Here is a 22639-nt window from a genome sequence, read left to right as displayed (position 1 = left end):
AGCAGACAGCAGAGGAAGTCTCCATAGCCACTGAACTCCAAGGCTCAGTCCCAGATTCTTTGCCTTCCTTGCCAACCCCACAAACTCTTTTCTATAATGTCACCACATTCAATCAACACTAGCCATACAATTAAGGACTGCTGAATAATTCAAACTTGGATCCTTCCTTCAGATGGCCTATCTCCGTCACTAGATAGGAATGTCCTTAATTTATGCTTGTTATGTTGGAATTGTCATGTAGAAATCATTTGAACCATATGGGCTGTCTGTGCAGCTACTGTTTCAGTGAGAACTCTGGAAGCTGTTAAAGTTTGAACATGAAATTGTGAGATCTGGAATGCAAATTATTATTCAAATGATAAATGTATTAATTTGCATGCTGAGAGGCATGAGGGAGAGAGAGGGCATCTTAATGTGTTCTGTAAAGCAAAGTATTTGATCATTTGTTGATGTTTCAAGAGAGAGGGCGTATCAATTTTGCTGTTATGAGTCCCAGTGTGACTTTAATCTTTCTCTCTTTCACACACAAAACATGCTTTTGTGCTCACCAACGTTCAGACACATCTTCCTGTTCCTCAGGAAGTATCATTTTACAGATGACTTACAGAAGATGTGAAGAGTACAACAGCAGCTATAGAGATCTATATGCAGTATGGACACTATGGCCTCATAATACAGATCTCTTAGTCTTCTTTGCAATCAGTTAATTTTGAAGTTATTGAGAGATGAAATGTCAAAATGCCTGGGGTTATGGGACGGTAGAAAGACTTGAACCACAGACTCAAGCCGTAAGCAGTTAAAACTGGTTGAGTGAGGAGCCACATAAAGGTGAACCCCTCAGAACATGGAATTATTCTGAGAAAAAAAGAGAGAGATTTCAGGACCTTCTGTTTGTACTTTTCTTCCATCTTGTCTTTCACATCAAATGGAGGTTATCATTCAAGTTTCCTCAATGTACAACTTTTTATCCTTTTTCTTAAGCTTAGTTTCTAGTCTGCACTTTCATTACGGAGTGGTTGGGGGAAAGGGATGGTATAATTTGGTGATGGTTCTTTGGATGTTTATTATCTGTGATCTTCTGGGCTCTTTGTTTCTTTGAGTGGTCGTATTAGATAAGGAGCAAGTTTGTGACCCAACAGCCTGTAAAACAAGACCAACATAAAATAGAGAAAAACATATGTGTTTCGAATTTCATTCTCATAAATTATCATTGAAGAATGGGTTGGCTCATAGAAAAATACTAACCATGAGTGGCGCATGTAGTTAAGAGAGATACGTCCTTTTTTAGATGAGATATCCAGCATTGGAATATTTCCAGTATTCAACTTAACTTTTAAATCATTAAAAATGATGAAGCCATCTCCACAAAGTCAGGGGTTTATATATGAAAATCAAACACCATCTGCCATCTCTGATCAGAAGTAACAGCCATCAGGCCAGGGTTACCAAGGCAGAACAGGAAAAGCCATTAACTGCCAATCACTGCATCGATCGACAAGCCAGTCCACCACTACCAGCCCCCCTCCACCCCCACCCACCCCTGCCCACAGACACACACATACAGTTCATCGGCTTTTACTGTACAGTGCACACAAATGCACAAACGCATACACGTGCACATGGCCTTGCCTTCACCACTATCTCTTTGTGCCCCCGCACAACGTGACGGGTAACATTTGGTCGAGTTTGTCTCTTTCCCACTTGAACCGTGTTATCTTTCAAAGTATCTTGAGTCTAGATTGCAGGATCAACATTCTGTTCGGTTTAGATAAAGGTTGTCTGACATTTCTTTATTGGCTCAGTAAACCCAATGTGCTACTTGAAGGACAGTCAAGATGCCGTTAAAAAGATATTTCCTTCTGAGCATAGGTTTGTAATCTCCTCATTACCGAAATGCATCTCAGTAAAGTCCATTGCCCTGTCAAAATGAGAGTAGACTCTCCATTCTGCTCGGTCTCCCGCCACATTTTTAGAGTCAACCCTCAGATAAAAAGGGAACTAACAGAGTCAGTGAAGGGCAAAAAGGAAAAAACAAGATTGATTTTTTTTTCTTCTACATTTTCTATGGTGTCGCTAGAACTGAGGGTCATTAGAAGAATATTTACCTACTTCCCAATCTAATAGAGATGCTGTACATCAGAGTGATCTGGATCAAAGGTCAGGGCAGGGGGAGCAATTAAAGCGTATGGATCTAGAAACTCTGGGCCTTTCATAATGTGTGCGTGTTGTAGGTAGAAACAGATGAACTAGAAGGGAGTCAGAGCCCATCTTTTTGAACATGGCTGTAATAGTTAATACAGCATTGTAGCTGATGAACTAGTGATGCGTTAGTAAGGGACACTAATGCATATGTGTGTTTATGCACTCCACTCACAGGCATATGCTTGACTATGCTGTTACTTCCTTTGGTTGGATCGGCCTTCTCTTAGGCCACACAATAGCCAGAGACCGAACAGATATGATGGATGTGGCCTGGGGCCTATGCGCTCACTCTGCATCTGCGGTGGCCTCATCCACACATCAGCCACGGTGAGAGGGAGGGAACACAGTAGGGAGGGAGGGATGGAGGGCAGATACAAACCAGACCAGCCATTTTCCTCGTTCCGCTCATAAATATTTGTGTGGCTGATTTATAAACAGTAGAGCAAGAAAACAGATCAAAGTGAACTGTAACACTTATATAAAACTGGGGCTTTTTCACGACACTGCCCTACACACCGTGCCCGTGCCTATTAAACACAAAGCTATATATCATGAGGCATATTGGCAAGAGCACTGAATGGCCACTCACTTTAGAGCTCAGTCGTCCCCCAGTTGTGACTCTAGTTCGTATAGCCAATCATTTCAAGTCTCTCAAACACTATTTAAAGGCCATCAATGTGTGATATAGCTAAAACTCAACCTTCTCTTAGCCTGTGTAAACTCCCCCGAGGTCAGTGGCTACTTAGGTGGATTTTAAATGGCTGTAATAATGCGAGGTAGCCATATTAAAACATAGCTATGCAGTGAAGAGTCACCGTGTCCTGCTAGTCGTAGAGTAGTGTTCGTCACACTAGACAGCTGCACATGCTGAATCAGGCAACACAAAGGCCAAGCCTCCTGTACGGCAGAGAGGAGGGATTAGGGTGTGTGTTTGTGTGTGTGTGTGTGTGTGTGAGAGTGTGTCTGTGTGTCCATGTGTACAGTACTGGCCTCATGTGTCCAAGCACTGGCAGACACGGACACCAACAACCATAGCACTCGAGACCTTTTAGAAGCAGAGCAGACATTCCACACCTACCAGCAGTGTTTACCTCCTGCCCCTCCAAATGACATACTCACACACACACATATATCTCCCATCCTAACCCAGCCCCCACCCCGACCATTCATTTCCCTGTCTGGGTGCACATGTGAGGGAGCAACATGTGCTCTCCTCAGCTTCTCTGATTAAGAACAGTTATAGCTGGCAGATGCAGAAGAGCACCATGAAGATGGCTGTTCGCTGACCTCTGTGGGAGGGAGAACAGCATGGCTAACGGTAGAGAAAAGAAGGCCCATTTCAATGGAGATTCCCCCCTTTGTCCACGATCAGGACAGGGTGTGCTCAGTGTGGTGAGGCCTGGGAGAGTTGCTGCTAAACAGCCTGTCTCTCTGTCTGTCTGTCTGTCTCTCTGTCTGTGTGTGAGTGCCTAGAGACATCTGGTTCTCTAGCTGTGGGAACACGGTGGCATTATTTTTTTCAGGCACGTCACCTAGTGCTTACATAACACATGGGTTCAGCTTTTGCTCAAGGGCATGGTGAGTTTTTATAATTGGCCTCTGTATTATACAGAAATGATTTCAGACTCTTTGTTTTATAGCATATTGGTATAGTCAAAGAGAATCCAGATTTGTTTCTATAGCCTCCCGCAGTAGTATGAGGGTGTGCCGCTATCTTGAACAGCAATTAGATGATGCACCCGTTGTCTTATATTTTGCTTTCCACCCTACATTCTATGCTATATATTGTATATGGCGTGTTCGTTTCATCAGGTAGGCAGGCACTGCAGATTGTTTTACTCCTGGTGAGTCTGAGTTTCTGTGCGGGGAGTTCAAAGTCCTGCTGAACATCAGAGGGCTGATGCTGAGTGAGGCTGACTAGCTGCAGCCTGTGGTCTGGGAAGGGTTACTGAATTATTACTGATGGTTTCAGGGGTAACTGTCCGACCACAGGACTGGGGAAAATTAATCATTTATTTGATTGTCCGCATGTGCTGATTAATCAATTTGAGAAGGATCTGCAGGATTAACTACCCTATTATTCCCCTGTAAGAACAGATAAGAGATAAGACTTTAAAATATCATATTCCATTTATCATTTATTTTTAGGTCCCTGCTGATGAGGGTGAAATAAAAACTGAGGTGAGATTATGCAGAACAGCAACATGGGGAAAGCGTTGGGGGAGGAGGATAAAGGAAGAAGGAATAAGGAGAGAAAAATCTCTCTTAACTGCAGATTTTACTACTTCAGAAGATGGGGGGAAAGATACAGCTTTGTATTTTTTCAAACATGGCACAGAAACCAAGTTGTGCAGCTGGGAGCGAGAGAGCAAAGAGAAAAGGGGGGAGGAGAGACACGAGGAACAGGAAGTTGATGGGAAAGTGATAGCTGTCTCCACCTGGAGTATAGCCTGAGCTGTGTACTAGGAGGGAAGGCAAAGCAAGGGAGAGGAGTGAGCTGCTGCATTTGATTCCAGTTCTATCCTCTGGTTTTGGTAAGTTTAGCTCTCATACCAAGTATAGCTAGATAACTGATCCAACAATGTCACAATTCCTGTTTACCCCACTCACTATCTATTCAGTCTATAAATGCTCAATCTGCCAGCTGTTTAATGTGTTATGTCATGTGGTAATGCCTTTGATTCCAACATGCCTCCGTTTGTAAATACAAGAGGCACTCAAAAGGCTGTGGTTTCTTTACAAGCATGGCGCCCCCGGCGCTTTGGTTGGGAATGCATTGAGAGGAAGAAGGTTTGAAAGAGTAAGGGAGGGAGTGAGAGGTGGTTAGAAACTGTATACACTTCCCGTTGCTTCTCTGCCAACCCTTCTCCTCGCTGCCTCTGGTTGCGCATGCAGGCAGTGAGTGAGAAATGTGAGAGGGAGGAGTGTATCCTCTCTCCTGGCGGAACACAGCACCGTAATTATGTACTTTTCAGCAGGTTTTACCTTTAACACTTTCCTCCCGGGTTTGAGATTAGTGCTCACCATGCTTGATTTACTGCACAATTACTGAACAAGAGCTCTATCTAATCAATAAACAGGAAGGGGGAAAGTGGTAGTCTTTGAAGTATAGTTTGAGATTTTTTGCACGATTGAGCAGTGTATATGGTGCAGGCAGGAAGGGCAGCGTGGCTGCGATGCCCATCTGTAAAATAATATCTATTATATCAGACACGCCTCTTTGCTTTACCAGCTCTCTAAGACTCTTTTACTGTGCTGAACTACTGGAGTGGAAAATGACATCTTCTTTTTCTGACCACTGCTTAACACAGAGGTCAGCAACACATTATCTAATAAGGCCATCCCCCAAAATATTAGATTAAAATCACAAATTGTGCAATAAAAGTGGGACTGAATGTGATATTATACCTTGTGCAAAAGTGACATGCAAAGGGATATGAAGCACTCTTGAGCGGTAGCTTGTTATGCTGTATTAAATGTCCCCAAATGGGCAGCCAGCACAATGACCTCCATGGTGACACTTGCTACTGGCATGAGCAGTTATTTGAGGAAGCTCCAGTGACCGGCCATCACAAGTCTTTCTGGGGGCTTTGTATAGCTTTTTGCCAGCATGAGCTACCAATTAGTCTGGTCTGTGTTTGATTTTTAGTGATGACAACCATATCTCAGCTGCAATTATGCTGCACTGGGAATGATGAGGGTTTAGGTTATTGATCCTCAATTGATCAGCCTGATCAATGAGCACTTTTGTTTCTTTTTTTATGGAAAGTGGAGTAATGTTTTTTTCTTTGGCTAATGAGCAGACCCAACAGAATGACCCTGTAAAGATAGCTGTGTTAGCGAGTTACATGTGTATTAGTGATAGAGTTGGCTGTGCTCATGGGAAGGAGGAGGGGTGCTGCTGCACAGAGCAACATTCATCAAAAGTCCTTGTGGACATAGGTCATAGGCTACGATGGGTTTTAGGAAAAAAAAGAGGTCCCTATGAGGGGGGGTTGGAGCAACAGCTGTGTCTTTCTGCATTTTAATGATAGGGTTCTAATTTATAATGGTAATAGCTTAAAGACTATTAGGGATTTATGATGTATATTTGATCCAAATTATGGAAGCAATAGTATTATTCACTACACAATGTTTAGCTTTTTATCCCTTTTTCTATCTAGTTTATAACACCCAAAGGGTAATGTCAGGGTTTCACTCATTAAAGTTACAGCTTTTAGTTGCAAGAGTTGACAGGTGAATCGGGTGGGTGTTTGGTGCATGAATTGCTTGAAGAACCCTCAACAGCAGTTTCCCTCCAACAAGGTACTTCATAGTCCATGCAAATAAGCCCACATATAGACCCACTCTGTATATTCACCTCCACTCAACCCCACTCATTCATTTTCATTTTAAGAAGAGGACCTCTCAAAAGCCATGTTGCTCCTTCAGCGCAGTGCTTCTAATAGAGATAGCAGTGTAAGACTGGGTTAAATATTGACAGTGGCTGAGCATATCATCACTGTTCTTAATTAGCTTGTCTCTAGAAAGCTTGTGCGAGGGCAGTGCATGAACAACTAACATTTCCCCTTATGAGATCTCAAACACCCTCTCCCCAAAACACACTTCTATGAATTTTACATAAAAAGGATACAGGATAGTCAGAAAACATACAATGTTGCAGTAGCCTGAAGCAGTAACCAATTATGTGGTAATGAAATATTTACACTGCCAAACTGAGTATGCCAGGGGTGAAAGCTAGATAATACAAGCCTGAGGAGACTGTATTCTATGTCTCCTCTCTGCCGTTACGTCAGCGAAAACGTGGAACAGGAGATCAGCTAATGACAATAGGCTTAGAAGCTAGAGCGTGGGCAGACCTGCAGTTCAGTAAGTATAGCTTGTGGTCACCCCCACTGCAGTGGGCGCATTTAAGGGCTTTGCTTGGATCACAGTACCCCACAAGGTGAGATGGGGACACGTAATCTTGAGTCCTTTTGACTTCTGATGGCTACTCCCTCATAATAATATGGCAATGGATCTGCATTCACGGCAGAGTGTGATGTTTGTTCTTGAGGACTAATTGTGTTTGGGTTATGTTCCTGCTATGAATTTAATTCTCACTGACTGCATTAATCATTACAAGTGGTGTTTGCCTGTATCTCAATCCAACACCCTCCTTATCCCTGACTCACCGCCTCCCTCACTCTTATAGGGATCTTTCACCTCTCCAAACTCTTTTTCATCCTCTGCCCTCATCTACCAAGATGTTTGCTGGCCACATTCGTGGCAGCTCCACATTGCCATTCTGCCATTGTCATCCTGGCAAGTGACACAGGAGAGTCAGTGAGGGGTTGGAGACTCTTGTCGGCTTTGTGGGTGCAGGGCTGCCTCTGCCTTTAGCCTACTAACGCTTCAGTGACCTAGAGTACAGCCCAGCCCCGATCTAGGTAGTCTGTCATGTTGTTCTTATGTAATATGCACACACGCATAAGTAAACACAGGATCCACACTGCAACAGGAGTATACGACTCAGATTTAAATCTTGCATACCGGAGTAATATTAGTGGCCTTTTTTTCATCTTGTCTGCTTGTGAAGAATAGTCCGATACCAGGGTAGAGGATGGAGAGGTTAGGTTGGTGCTGGGTGCAGAAACCCGGACCACAGACCTGCTTATTTTCTGTACCTTATATGAAAATGTCTTTGTAGCCTTGAGAGTTTTAGAGGTATTGCTATTTTTGTATTTATATTTTTACAGCACGATCTCAGTTGAAAGACATGTTCTTTTCCTTCCTAATGTCATAAGTTATTATTATGATAAGAGTGTCAGTAAGACACTGATGCATTGACTCTTTCAGCCTGCTGTGCGCTTCCTGTTTTGCTCAAATAAAAAAAATCTTCCCCGGCCCCGTATACGTAATTATTATCACCGCTGTCCAAAATGGAGGGGTTATGATGTTGACTCAGTGCTCTGGGTAATGGAGAGTAGGGCCAAGGCAGGTCCTGATTTGCCCCAATCTGCTTCCAGATGGTACCTTGCCATGCACATGGCATCAAGTGTCTGTAACAGTTGTTTGGGTACCCCCATGTCTCCACCCTGCTTTCGCCTCCTGCAGGCAGACTCATTGTACTGCAATCCTGACAAGCTCCGCCCAGCATGGCTTTCATAAAAGCACCAGGAGGTTAAGCTGTTAATTAGCTACTGAAAGAGGAGGCCAACAGCTTGCTGTTAATTTGCTTTACTCTTTTTTTCTTATTTGGATATTGACATCATTTCCTGCCTATCATCGTTGTGTGTCACAAAAGCAGGACCAAGCTCAATAAGAAGGGGGGCAAATGTGTTTATCTGGCTACGATGAGAAGTTCACATTATGTATGTATAGCTATGCTTATCCAAATGTTCTTAATGAGAGAGACCCTGTACGCCAGTGTTGGGCTCCTGTGGGCATAGGCCCAGGCTCGTTATCACCACACAGGGCATTGATCTCTCTACCGCCCGCTTGCTTATCCTCCTCCTCTTCCCCTTTCGAAGACAGTGACTCGCACATGAATTATGTGGACACATCGATCAGCGGATTGAGAACTATTGTTTAGAGCCCTGGGTCATTATTGAAGGAGGGATTACCCAACTCTTGTTTTGTGCGTGCGCATGGGAGAGTGTATTACTCAGCTCCTTGTCACTGCACATACTCCCCTTAGCTCACCTTAGTTTGCAAGGGCTCCACGAATGTGCACACACGTACACATGCACTGAGCACATACAGCAGCCTACACAATCAACATGGCCCAAATGACTGCCTGCATTGATTGCCTTCCCTCCGCAATTATGTTCCCATTGTTTACTTTCTAGCATCTTACTCATTCAAACGGAATTCAATAAGTATTGCTTTATTTAATGTTAAAGTAAGTAAGAGTGGTGGGTGTGGAGCACCAGTAGCTACATTGTCTTTAAGTGTCTCCATGACCCCTCCCCGGCTACTTTGTTTCATGGGCCTATGTTAAGCCGTCCTCTCCGAGGACACCTACAGCGATCCGTCTTTACCTCGCTGCCCTCCCTCCCAACACAGAGGTCCGTTTTGTTTCACTATTCCCTCCCACAGACACATATGTAGCCTGTTTTTATTCACCGGTAGTGATGGATAATTTCTACAGCGAGGCAGTAGAGAAAGCAACGTAGCACATTATGGGGGTTTGAGACAGACCGGATGCGGTGGAGGGGTGGCAGGGATTAGCAAGAGTAAAGGAGAAGAAAGGACAAGGGTGGGGATGAGGTTCAGGAAGCAGTAGGTAGTCAGTTTGAGCCTGGAATACATGGTCCCCTTAATCCACAACCTAAATTTTAGGCATGTTGCAGCTTGCAGTGGCTAATTCAACGCAGCCACCGCACTTGGCACCCAGTGGGGCCTGTGGTTGGAGCTGCTGGCAGACAGGGAAACACAGGCCAAACTGTGAGCACTCACTGACTTCAGTTACTCTGCTTTGCTTTCCTAAATAACCTGTTTACTTTCCAGGGGAACCCCAGAGTTCAGATTTATGAGAAACAAACCTCTGCACATGTACAAATACTCTGCTGCTGGGAAGACAGAGGCCATTACATATAAATATTTTCATTGTCTAGACCCCAACCCCAAACTTAATCCTCATCATTCAAACATTATCCTGATTTATTACCTTCATAATTAGGACAGTTACTTTTCATATGTTCTCTTTTGGATAGTAAGACATATACATGTACTCTATGTATATGCATATGGCCACAGTTGTCAGTCAGTGATTAAGCCATACAAGGGTGTTTCCTCTCCCTTTGGTCACGGTATATTTTTCAACCTAACAGGCACATTACATTGTTTCCCTTCAGAATGAAATAGAGTTACCTCACTGGTTATGATTGCTGCCATGACATCACTATGTTTGAATAACAAAGGTTCTGCTTGACTTATTCTAACACATTTCAAGCCAAGGACTATAGTTTATACATTTTCTTCCCAGGGGAAAACTCCAACCTGACTCCTACCTCTGTGATTTTAGAGGATACAATCTTATCATTCAAATAAGGAGACAGGTCTGCATTAATCCAATGAATTGCATGGCGTCAGGTGTGAATTGCAATTTTCTAAACCATGTAAGCTTTCGATGGCACACACACATAGACACGCTCAGACACCAGCTTCTTGTGCTGAGAATAGGGACGGAGGGACAGGTACAAAGCAATATCCAGGCAGATACTCACAGCCTCTCGCACAGAAGGAATTTGGCAGCCCTCTTTGAATTGATAGCTATTTAGCTCACGGATAGTCATCTGTTTTAATGCATTAATTTTGTATTAACAGCACTGCCAAATTTAATGGTGGAAATTAGGGAGGGATCGTAATGGTATGTGGCTTTGTGTGTGTGAGAGACCGTATGTGCATGTTTGTGTGTGTACGTTGCTGATGTCCTCTCGGTCTATATTGTTGTACGTGTTTGTTGCGTGTACATGCTGTATTATACTGCTCCTTTGGGAGCCATTCTTTGGAATTACTGGTTCTCTTTCTCCCTTCCACCCTTCCAGTAATACCAACCTCTATCTTGTGTTAGTTGGACTCTCTCAGCAACCACACTGTTTTGTGTTAAAGGTGCACTTTTACTTTGCATTTAAGTGGATGGAAATGCAGATGTATGCAGTGCTCTGGGTGGGTGGTGAAACTGATACAGGCGTGTATTGCCCACTCAGAGGGCAAGGTGCACTGTAGAGTTGTGTGAGAGAGGATGGGGTGGTGCCCACACCGCCCCTGTCCCTCTCTACCTGAAAAAGCACAGAGCACTGCTTCAGCCTCCACAGTAAGAGATAAGGTGCTCCATAGAAGAGAGAGGCTTGAACAACTCTGATTGCATTTTTAAACTATGAAAATCACCACAGTGTAAAAACGAAACTTATAACTGGGTCTGGCAGAAAAAACACTGATTAAAGGTGATCTGTCATGTTAAATGTAATTAAGAACATCTTTAAAAATCTATAACTAACAAATGTATAAACCAGCCACAGTTTTTACTGTAACGGCCTGCATCTTTCCTTTAAAACACTCCTGTATAACTAAAATATGCATTTGTGATCACTGTGTCTTTGTGATCTAATCTGGTAAATCAGACCACACATACAGTACATTCAAATGCACACAGCATGTCTCCCGTACCCAATCGCTTTTGAGTACATCACGGTATTCCAGGCAGTCACACATTTGTTCTTGCTCAGCTGGATCTCCTATATGACTGCTGTAAATTCCCAGACAGTGCAGTGGTATTGAATCCATGCCACTGACCCCGCCAGCTTCCCCCCCTGTTGGGGCCTCGATAGGGTGCTTAGAAACCCCAGAGCCAGGCCGACTGACCGACTCCTCCCAGCTCAACATGACTTTTTCATTAAGCCGCCAAATTCCTGCACTCCAGTTGGAGGTGATTTATCAACTAGGGGCTTCATGCAGGTTCATAGGAAACAGACATAGGCCCTGTCTCATGCATTATTATGTTTCACATTCAAAGTGTGTGTGTGTGTGTGTGTGTGTGTGTGGTGTGGCTGGACTGCAAGTGTACTGTGTCCATACTGTGTTTGGGCTCTCAGCTATAATCCTATGGATAATTCCTACGGAATCCAGTGACAATCTATGTTGGAAACAGTTAGCGCGTGTGATGATCAGAGGGGTTTTGCACTCATGGGCTAAGCTTTGCTGTTCTCCCAGGCACTATGTTATATTTGTGCCTCAGTCCTCTCTGGAATACCGAATGAGCAGGGGCCACCTCACTGATCAGTCATTGGTTTGATCTCTTACCTCGTTCACGGACTCTAAAATGTCCCAGATTTTGTTGCGTCATAGCTAGTGCAGAGATGGTGAAAGTGGTGGTTTACAGGTGTAGCCATTTGACATTTAAGACAGAGCTACAAGCACTGGGGCAGGCACATTTGAGCTCTGTTGAGGCCATCTTCCTGGCCAGTCAGGTTTATAGTGAATTATGGTCGATTCAGGGGCAGGCGGTCTCCGGTTCACTCCTATATAAACCCTGTGCTTTTTATGGGAAACTATAAAACTCCCAGGGTTTTTCTTCTACCTCCTGGGACTATCTTTGAAGTTTTGGTCAGGTGCTGTCATTTTTTCTTTTACTTGCCTACTTTTTTTTTGGAGCCTTGAGTCATTCGCTACAAGTACTCTCTCTTTTTAAATTTAAGACATCTGCTCTGAGTAAAAGCAGTTTCCATGATGGATTTGGTGTTATCTATAACTGAATCTGTCTCTCAGGTTTCTCTCTACCTTTGTTCTGATGCAATATTTGTGCACAGAGGAAAAGGAGGAGAAGGAGGAGGGCTCCCACAATATCCTGCAACACCTATTCATGACATCATGGATGGCTTAAAACGAGGCGAGAAAGGAGAGCACACAGAGACACACTCACCTAATAACTCTATTACACCGAGCTGTGGGGCTCACAAAAAGGAGAGAGAAAAAAATAACTCTTATTCCTTTTCCTGGAAGCGGTGTCTTAATGCACATTTTAGGTGTAGAAGTGAGAAATATGAAACCAAAGAGAATGAAACACAATAGCTCAGAAAACCCCATGGCAATATTTCAATATTGCCAGAAAATTAAACATTAGGAGAAAGGGACAAGAGCATTTTAGGGAAGCATAATATTATTATGACTTTTTTTTCCCACTAACCTGTCAACACCTGATTTAGATGTAATGCGGTTAAATGTCTAATGTTCCCAATGCTTTTACATTTTCCAGCCTGCCAAACAGGCCATCCACCGCAGGAGATGATAGCTCAGTTTCTTCTTGATGAAGGGTTCAGTTTTCTGAACCTTTATCGAAGTGTAAGCCTGATATGTAAGGTTGATGAACGCAGGGAGGTGTATTCTCTTTAATTGCAGAATTGGTAATACAACCTGATTGACTCAACTTTAATCACAAGCTTTCAGCACCGTTAATGATTTCAGTAATTATCCTCTTCTTACGACAGGCACCTCACAATAGTGTTTCATTTACATGTATTTATTAAATCCAAAATATTTAGTCGGACATACATAACATATTTAAATATACACTAGATTATTTAGTTCTCTTAGCATGCGAAGGAGAGATGAGGAAAAAGAGGAAAACCTTTGGTGATTGGCATTGATCGCAGCCGCAGAAATCCACAGCGAAACAGCCAGAGTTTGAGATTAGAAGCAGCACATGACAGGCATGATACAAGTGGCCATACCGAATCTGGGGCTTTCATTATAAACATGCAGAAGCAATCAGTGTGATGCTTTAGGATAGTGGTCAATAACTCTGATGCTCACACCAGGCCCAGCCATATTGTGTTGGCCTTGCATCATTGATTGAGCCATGCTGGAGGTAATTAGATTGGAGAGCTGTGGTGTGACAAGAGGTTGTGGTGGTATGGTGTCACTACGGGGCGTTAGGCATGTTGTGACTCAGCGGAGGATGGGCTGAAGGCTGGACTAGGCCCGCTGTTGAGTCTTGGAGGAAGTGCTGGGGTTGACAGGTCAATACTAGTGCTGATTTCCCGTCCTCTGAAGGTTGTCCTTCTGTTGTGGAATGTCCCAGTTCCTCTCAGGGTGTACTAAATCCCGCTCCTGCCTCGCCACCGGCTCACTTTCCCTCTGTTCCTCTGTGAGAGAGCGAGGATTTAACTCGCTGTGATCAATATTTAGTATTCCATGCGTGAAACAAGCAGATGTTTGGAGTTTCCTTTTCAGAGACGGGAGGCTTCTGTTGAGTGAAGGGGATCAATGCTCCCTTCCGTCTGTGAGGCTGTAGGCCCACGGCTTCTGAAGGGTGGCTGATGCGATTCCTGCCTGTGCTCGTGCCCCTGAGATTTGCGTGCGTCCTATGCCTCTCCTGTCCTGTTAGCCCGCTGATACAGACACTCACGCAGACAAAGTGCGCAGTCCAAACAGTTGTCCTGAAGTGGAAGAGGTCTGGATGTTAAACAACAGGGCTGTGATTGGGAATTGATTTGTTCATTTGCCAACTGTTTGAGTGAAAGTGAGTCGGTGGTGCCTAGCCAGCTATCTGCCATCTACAATAACCTCTTTCTCTCTCTTTTCCTCTCTCTCTTTCTCCATGTTCATTTCTCTCTCTCTCTTTCTCCATGTTCATTTCTCTCTCTCTCTCTCTCTCTCTCTCTCTCTCTCTCTCTCTCTCTCTCTCTCTCTCTCTCCCTTCATTCCCTCCCACAGCACCTGCAGCAGCACGAACATGCGGTGGAGGGTGATGCCTGCTACTACCATTGTGTGCTGTGTAACTACTCGACCAAGGCCAAGCTCAACCTGATCCAGCATGTGCGCTCCATGAAGCACCAGCGCAGCGAGAGCCTCAGGAAGCTTCAGCGCTTGCAGAAGGGCCTGCCGGAGGAGGACGAGGACCTCAGCTCCATCTTCACCATTCGCAAATGCTCTTCTTCAGATACAGGTCAGAAACAGCCCCTGTGGGCCTTTTTTGTTGGGATCTCTTTATGTGTCTGCCTTTGTTTTACTGTCTTGATCTCTCTGCCTTTGCTGCTCTGTGTCTTGTACACTTAAACACTCATCCATCGTTCCGCTGAGAAATGTGCGTTAACAATTTCTTACTCTCTTCGTTTTACATTTACCTCCCCATAGATGTGGGGTTTAGGGTTGTTTTTGCATGATATAGCCATAATTGAAATACAAAAGTACTAAACTCAAATATATATTACTATTGCTAGATAAGAAGAATAGCAGATTACACCACTAAGTAGGACTTGTTCACAGTCAGAGACAACATCCCTGGTAGTTATGTCCCTCAATCTCGTTCCAATAACTTTATTTTTCAAGAGTATTTTTGATATTGATAACATTTTCATTCACAATCTCATTCACACAAAATACTTCTGCCTTCAGCAGCAAAAGCAATGAACCCTGTTAATGGGAGCATTAAGGCCAGAGAAGGAGGAGCCGAACAACAGCAGCAGCAGCTGCAACAACAACAGGAACACAGCTACAACAACAGTAGCATGACTGAAACAAAGTGCCTGCTCATTTATTATGGACTGATTAGGAAGAGTGAGCTGGGGTCAATTAACACTCTTTCTTAGCAGAGATTTGGTTTTGCAATCGCTTTAACTCCTTTGCCCTGACTAAGGGGCTCTTTTGTGTGTCCTCCGAGAGGCAACCATTACTTCCCTCGCACACATACTCACTGTCTATGTTATGCAGGGGGGGAAAGGCCAGCCTGTGAAGATGCTTTGTTCCAAGAAGGCAGGGATAATGAAGCCAGCGGCCGGGAAATTGCGCAAAAGGCAGTCACAGATCTGAAGCAAATCATTAGAGAACATATTTAGCCGAGCAATTAGGGACAATTAAGCTTTCTGCTCGCTGCACTCAAAATATGTTAATGACTACAGTACAGTGGACAGGCGAACATGCAAAGGCAGGAGGAAGGGCCAGTTAGGTTAAAGGGGTTGGGGGTTGTGAATTTACTATATTTGTGTTTAGAGTTGTTGTTCTTTGTCACAAAATGTACATTTTGCAGATGTTAGGTTTATCAATCCGTTTTTCTCTCTTAACCTTTGATGTGCTAGATGCCCATGTTTGTGCCAGGTTGAGGGATCCAAGCTTTAGGTTAGTGGGGCTGTGTGTGGGTTGTATCATTACACACGCACAGACACCAGTTACTCCCCTGCAGAGCGTCATCACATTACAATAAACCCTCATTTACTTGAGCGGACGACTAGTATTCAACAAAATGTAAAAGGAGCCTTCATTCTGCTCTTTTACAACAAGCTGCAGACAGATAAACATATAAACAGAAGATCAGTGATTATATGACCTATTATTATTATTTAGATCTTAGACATTGTTTTCAATCCAGCAGTATCTCCATTTGATTCTTCAGATGATGCAAATTTAAATTAAGTGAGCAAAAAAAGAAAAAGCATGTTGATCAAATTACCTCAATAATTATTGTACCTCTTCGTCTGTAATCATTACCTCTAAAATAGCTGACCTCTCACTACTACCATCTCACAGCCCAGATGCCTTGTTCCACCCAGCCCCACCCCTTCACAAGAGCTGAAACATTCCCTCCCAGTGTAATATTTAATTTCCTATTCGCTTGCTCTTCTGTGGCACAGGACTCTTTTTTGTGGTTGACGCGTAGTTGCTAAAGTGGCGGAATGTTCTCTGGCTTGTTAAAACAAAGTTGCCCCTGTATTTCTGGGTCACCTACACAGTAATTCCCTCGCATGCTGCTGTTCTGCGATCCTGCGAGTGGTCTCTGCTGGTATAAGGGGCTGAGCTTGTCTTTGCAAAACATATGAAACCTTCTCTTTCCCCAAATACATAAAGTCAACTGATACCTTTCTATGACAACTATGGAATTAAAATTGGCTAGCTCCTGCATGATCTGATGTATTTTACACTTCACAACGTTGCATATTAATGCCCCTTATGAGGAGGCAGCAGACTGTAGGGATTTGTTGCCACTTATCTCCTCTGGGCTGTATGTCCAAGGAGAGCAAGGGCAGCAGAAATGTGGTTTCTTTTTCTAATTAGACTAACACAGAAATAAAAGGCTTGCATTGGTTTAATTCTTGCTCATACTGAAATTGTGCCGCTTAAGCATGTTGCTGTGTGGCCCCGCCTCATTTGTCTTCTTTAACCCTTTATCTGTGGGGAAACAAAGGGACCACAGAGGGACCCCAGCCCCACACAGCTGCCCTGTGTGCAGAGATCACTGAATAAAGCTCAGCACTGACTTGAACCAATGTGCTGTCTGCACCAGTGCTTGTCTTCTAGTTTTTAGGATAGCAGCTCATTACTAGGTGGCAGGTAGACATGTATGTGACAGAGAAGGCGGGATGGAAATATTAAAACTCCCATAAAGCACTTACTTGTGAGGACAGCTGACTTGACAGCATGAGGACAAAATGTATTTTAGGCTTAGTGCTTACAGAGAAAAGGTATAACCTAGTGTCATGTCGATGTCAAGCGGAGGGTTAATGGAGACTGCTGACAGCATCAGGATATATGCGTATGAGTGACCGATATATGGAGAACAAGAGAAAATGGTGAGTGGATGCAAACAAAGTGGGGGATCCACATTTGGGGAGCTTGCGTGTGAGAGGTTGTGTGACACTTGAGCATATGATGACCCTATTTCGTATGAATGATGTTCACCAGGGCATATAACTCAATGACACATTGAGTTTTCGCATTTCTTAACCTTTAATAGAATTATTGAAATATTAGATAAGTTATTTTTAAGTTTAAGTTAAATTGCACCGAAGTGTGGATGCACTTCTGCGCAAAATGTTTGCCTTGTTGTGTGTGTGTGTGCGTGTGTGTGTGTGAGACAGGGCAATTCAGGCAACAACATTTTATAAGGGTAAAATATTAGTATTTTTCAGTGCTAAACATCCGTGCGTTTATGTGTATGGAGGAGGCAGAGATGACGAACGAACGTGGCTGACAGTGTGGATTAGCTCCTGCTGTAAATCTGCCTCAGTCACAGATGGCAGGCCCTTGATCGCTGGGCTGTGACGGCTTGGCTCTCATCGCAGGAGGAAATCCCTGTCTGTGAGTCGAGGAGGCTGGAAAGGAGAAGGCTGGGGCCGCCTGGGCAGCCACCAGTCATTGTCTCCTGTCTGTGTAGACATACAGGCCCGGCTGTTCAAGGGCAAAGTCTGGTTTGGAAAGGGGTGAACTTACTTTGACACTTTTTGCAGTTGTTTCCTCCGCCGCACCTAGAGCGCTTGTAAGTGCAACTTAAGCCTCCAGTTTAGACCAGTGTTACTTTTAATGACCAGTTTGAGTAACTGAGCAGGGGAGCTGTGTGCATTATTAAATGAAAAAGAGACGAAAGGATGCATACAAATTACTGCATAATAGTGGTATCCAAAATGAGATCCATTGTTTGTTTAGCTAAAAGGGGTGCGCTTTCAGGGTCACACACCTAATAGTAAGGCCTGTCCCGACAACAGAGGCATTTTTATTCCCTTCCCTAATGCCTCCCTCTCCCTCTCTGCCTCATGCATAATTCTTGAAATGCTCTGAAAAAGCTGGAAAATGGGCTGTGACACTATTAAAGCAAATAGAGAAAAGTCACTCATATGTTCACATTGGCATGACACATTGCAGCTCACATTGAGATTTAATGAAGGCAGACAGGATATGTTGACATCCAATCTGTCAAAAAAAATAAAATGAAAGTACTCCCACTAATATCTAATGCACTATATTGAACCATGCCTTCATCCTTTAGTCGTATCCTTCTTTCAACTTATTAACAGGGCTTTACTCTCCCCCTGCTTTCATACTCTATCATGCCCCGCTATCTGCATGTTCAGTGGCTAAGTTAAAGCTGCTAAAGCCAGGTAAAATCAGAGGTGAGCCAGGCCACGCTCTGATGGCATGCAATAGCCATAGTCCGAGCTTTTGCTCCCCGCGGGCTAGAGTGAAACAGACGGTAGCCATTTCTGGAATGTCTTCTTTTATTTATGCTTGTTGCAATGCAAAGTAAACCTTTCCAGAAACAGGATATTGTAGCCTCTAACCACAAGACTCTTTCTAACATGCCACATTATGGCCAATCTGAAAGTAAGTTGTATAGACAGACACTGCCGCAATGCGCTTTTAATAAAGGCGGTTATTGCCCTGGTGATGCAGAGTGGATATGAGGATGAGGACTGTGCAGGCCCGGATGAGTCGGGCCCCAGAGGGCCTGCAGCTCAGTCAGGCCTCCGTCAGTCGCCTGCCTTATAATCCCTGTCCGAAGGGCATCAAGGCAGCATAGGAAATTGTTTGCTGTCCACAGAACGTGCCAGGAAATTCATAAATACATTACTTTTCATTTTGAAAATATTACAAAAGACTAGACGTTTATTAAAAAGCCAAAATGATGGCTTTATAGATTTTCCAGTTGTGTATCAACATTCATATAACCATGCTGCTCTAACTAACACAATCAAGTCGTTTCTTTCCCTGTGCCCCCTGCTTCATGGACCAGCTTGGTCTGAATTCCTCTGCTGGCTCATCCTGTAATAGAAAATTGACCAGAAAACCACCACCGCTATTCTAGGATGGGCTGTGAATAAAAATGTCTTCTGTCCAGGTTTTTACGACCCCACCCGACTGAACCCTCGTTCTGTAAATACTGGCGAGCTCGGCCAGTAATGTCTGGGCCCTGGTCGTGCCGGCCTGTCCAGTTGATCTGGCTTAGAAGAAAACAGGGGCAGCATAAATATACAAGTTGAAGGCACTAGCCTCTCAAAATCAGGACGTGAAGCTTTTTTAGTGCAGTATTTTGGGATGTATACTCATGCTGAGTTCACCTTGTGTGTGCCGTGTATGTTTTAAGTATGATGTTACCGTCAGTTATGTCATGTGGGTGTAAATGTGCCTTAGATTTTATTTTGCAAACTCGCATACCCATAAATGAGCACACACATAGGTGTCCACTTTGAGAATCAGGACATTTGTGGGTGTGAGAGGCTCGTCCTGTCATCAAGCCCATTTTCAGAGGAGACTTGCAGCACATTATAATATTGGTTTCCTTCTCTCTTGTCATTACCAGACACTCTCCTTGAAAGCTGATCCAAAAGATAGACAGTCCATCAGGAGACAGTCATCTCGTTTGTACTTACTAAACGTGTTAATGAGTTCTATTTCCAGGCCTTGAGGCTTTGCTGCTGGATATTGGAGCAGAGGTGGTGTGAGGTGCTGGATGGCAGGATTAGGAGGAGCTCTGAGGGAAGGGAAGGAGGTAATGCAGTAGCCCTGCTGCCCCTCATGTCACTCACACGGAGTGACCACAGCCTCCACAGGGGCTGTCAGTCAGGGCTGAGGGCGGGAAGTCTGTGGTTCCAGACAGACACAGCCAGTGGAGGAGAGAATAGATTAGATGACAAAGACATAATGGTTGTGATGGGTTTAATTATAGCAGCAGTCGTGTCACTAACATACAGGTACATGAGATGAAGGAGAAAAAAAGTCAATTTAAGACAATGGAGCATGACATAGTTCCTTCTCTTTAATGACGGATTTATATGTGATGTGTTCGACAGAGCATCGAATTAAAGTATAGTTTGTTTTCATGTCCAAAATATTTTCAGTACAGTTAAGTGAGAAATGCATGAGTAGCTGACTTTGCTTATTAAAGAATGCGGTGCTGGGTTTTGTCCACACATACTTGGACAAATACGTCTCCACAAGTGAAACTAGCACGTCTCCACTGACTCTTTCAGTTTGATTACAGTTACAAAGAGCCAGTTGTGTTTGTCCCCCATTATCAAACCCACTTTAGTTGATTGTCTTTGTCGAAGAATGCAGACCCAGCACATACTTGTTTGTAAAATAACGTGCATGCTGTTGCAATACAATGCAGATACATGATCTCTTGTTTGACTTTTCTTTACCTATAGTTTTCATATTTTATTTTTCATATGTTTTCTGCTCGCTCCTTACTTGAACTTCCGACCTGATGCGCACATTATCATCTTATGCATGTTCTCATCTATGATAGTGTTTGTAGTGAAAGCATATGCTTAGGTAGTCTAGGAAACTAGAACCAATACATTGTTAAACACTTCGATTTCTTCATTTGTTACTATGTTTTGAAATGGGCGAACAGTGCTCCTCGCTGTAGAATTAGGCAGCTCAATTTGACCATCGGCAGCATCAGAGAAGAAGCCAGAGTAAAGTTTGGCAACTATCGAGTCGAGCCTAGGAAAGTTTTATTTAGCCATTTTTAATAAGGCTGTTTGTGCCCCCTAGAGAGAGCTGGTGGATCAAAGGGCATGATCTGTGCTATGGATGAGTTCACCCTGGGTCCAGTAGAGACGATAGCCCTCGCTGACAGCCAAACAAAACCAGAGAGTGAAGGATACCCTATCCAGCAGCATGTTGCCCTCACACTCCGAAGGCTCCATTTGAATAAAGGCAGATGAAAGAAAGACTGGCTGAAAGCACAGATGTTGAGATTCATTATCCACTCTCTGATAGATAAGCAAGAGTAGTGAACAGACTGTGTGTGTGTAAGTGCACGTGTGTGTATGTTGCTCAATATGATAATGCATGTTGTGTTAGTTTCATTTGAAGAAAGCACCTCTTACACCAAAAGCCATACAGACGCACACAGGACACACACAAATCACACGCGTCCATGTTTTGAGTGCATTAGCAAAAAGAGTCCCCTCCAGTGCCTCACCCACATCAACTAAAAGCAGCCAGGCATACGGCAGCAATGAGAGAAGTGCAGAAATAATTCAATAGTGAACCTTTCTAACCTTTACCTGTGGGCGTGAGCGCCAGTCATTGATTCACGCTGTGCTTGACAGTACACTACACGCCACCCGAGGAGGGTGAGAGGAGGGTGGGTGAAGAGAAATGGATGAGTTTGCTGAAAAACACGAAAGGATAATAGGAGTGGGAGGAAGGCTCTGCTGTGTGTCTGTGATGGTGGTGTGTGACATTAAGGGAACTTTCCACAGATGGATACTGGGAATTATTCTGGATTTGTCTAGTTTCCACATATATTGTCCCCATGCAGCTGGGTATCAGCAGACAGACAGAAATTCTCACACCATGTCGAGTGTGATACCACTAGTGTAGTCTACAGTAGGCTGCTATTGATTACAAAGCACCTTCAGGTCTGGGGCCTAAGTCTGCTTACTTGCAGAGAACTGTCCCGTAAACCTGACACACAGTAAGACATTGGTTATCTCAGGATACGTGTTGTGAAGAACACTGTGGTTGACGAGCAGAGCACATGCAGCACAGAGTCTCTTGTTGTGTGGTGGCTACTGGCTGAGCAGTTGTCCTGTGAAGGCACTATTTGTTAAAGAAAGGAAATTCGGGGGTGAGATTTGCCCACAGCCCGACTCTGTTTAGCCAGATGTGAATGCCTGCCAAGTGACACTGAGACCAAATTGCATTTGTTTTGTGACATTCTTACTGTTTGACTCAGATTCATGGTGTCCCTCCTGATCCAAATGATGGCCTAAATCTCACAGTCTCTCTTTGTCTGCCTGGAAACGCTGCTCTGTCGCTGCTGTTTTACAAGTTGTCTGGGAATATGTTCTTCCTACTGTCCATTTGGAGCAAAGGAGCTTGAAAGCATAGTGATGAATGATATTTATGCAAGGGAAAATTCATGAGGAGCCGACATTTACAGTGTAAATGCACACACTGAACAGATCAAGTTCCACAACGACCATAAAGCGGAAAAAGGAGTTGTATTGAAACAATACGAATTTAACCAATTACCAAAAAACATTTTTGTTAGCAGTATCTGAGGTTTGGACCCATAATTGAACCCTTTCAGATTTGTTTGTATGCACTTGCAATATTGTCTAATTACTGCCTGTGTTTGGCAAGACATCCTATGATACGGACATGGGTAGTGAAGAAATAAAAAATTGCACATGTTTATCCCTTGGTGAGAGGTGGCATAGTGCATATT

At 43.8% G+C, this 22639-nt stretch overlaps 1 protein-coding gene across 5 annotated transcripts in view; it reads left to right on the top strand.

Moving 5' to 3' along the window:
• zfhx3 (zinc finger homeobox 3) overlaps positions 1-22639 on the top strand; it is a 132839-nt gene that overhangs the window by 61046 nt on the left and 49154 nt on the right. For all 5 annotated transcript variants that reach the window (XM_034529652.1, XM_034529647.1, XM_034529648.1 and 2 more), the window contains exon 5: positions 14401-14632. In XM_034529652.1, coding sequence (XP_034385543.1) covers positions 14401-14632 — 232 coding nt within the window. The remainder of the gene's footprint in view (positions 1-14400; positions 14633-22639) is intronic.

The sequence above is a fragment of the Cyclopterus lumpus genome, chromosome 3 (assembly GCF_009769545.1).
Source record: "Cyclopterus lumpus isolate fCycLum1 chromosome 3, fCycLum1.pri, whole genome shotgun sequence".
In the NCBI taxonomy this organism is placed as follows: Eukaryota; Metazoa; Chordata; class Actinopteri; order Perciformes; family Cyclopteridae; genus Cyclopterus; species Cyclopterus lumpus.
This window is presented reverse-complemented; position numbering and strand designations above follow the sequence as displayed.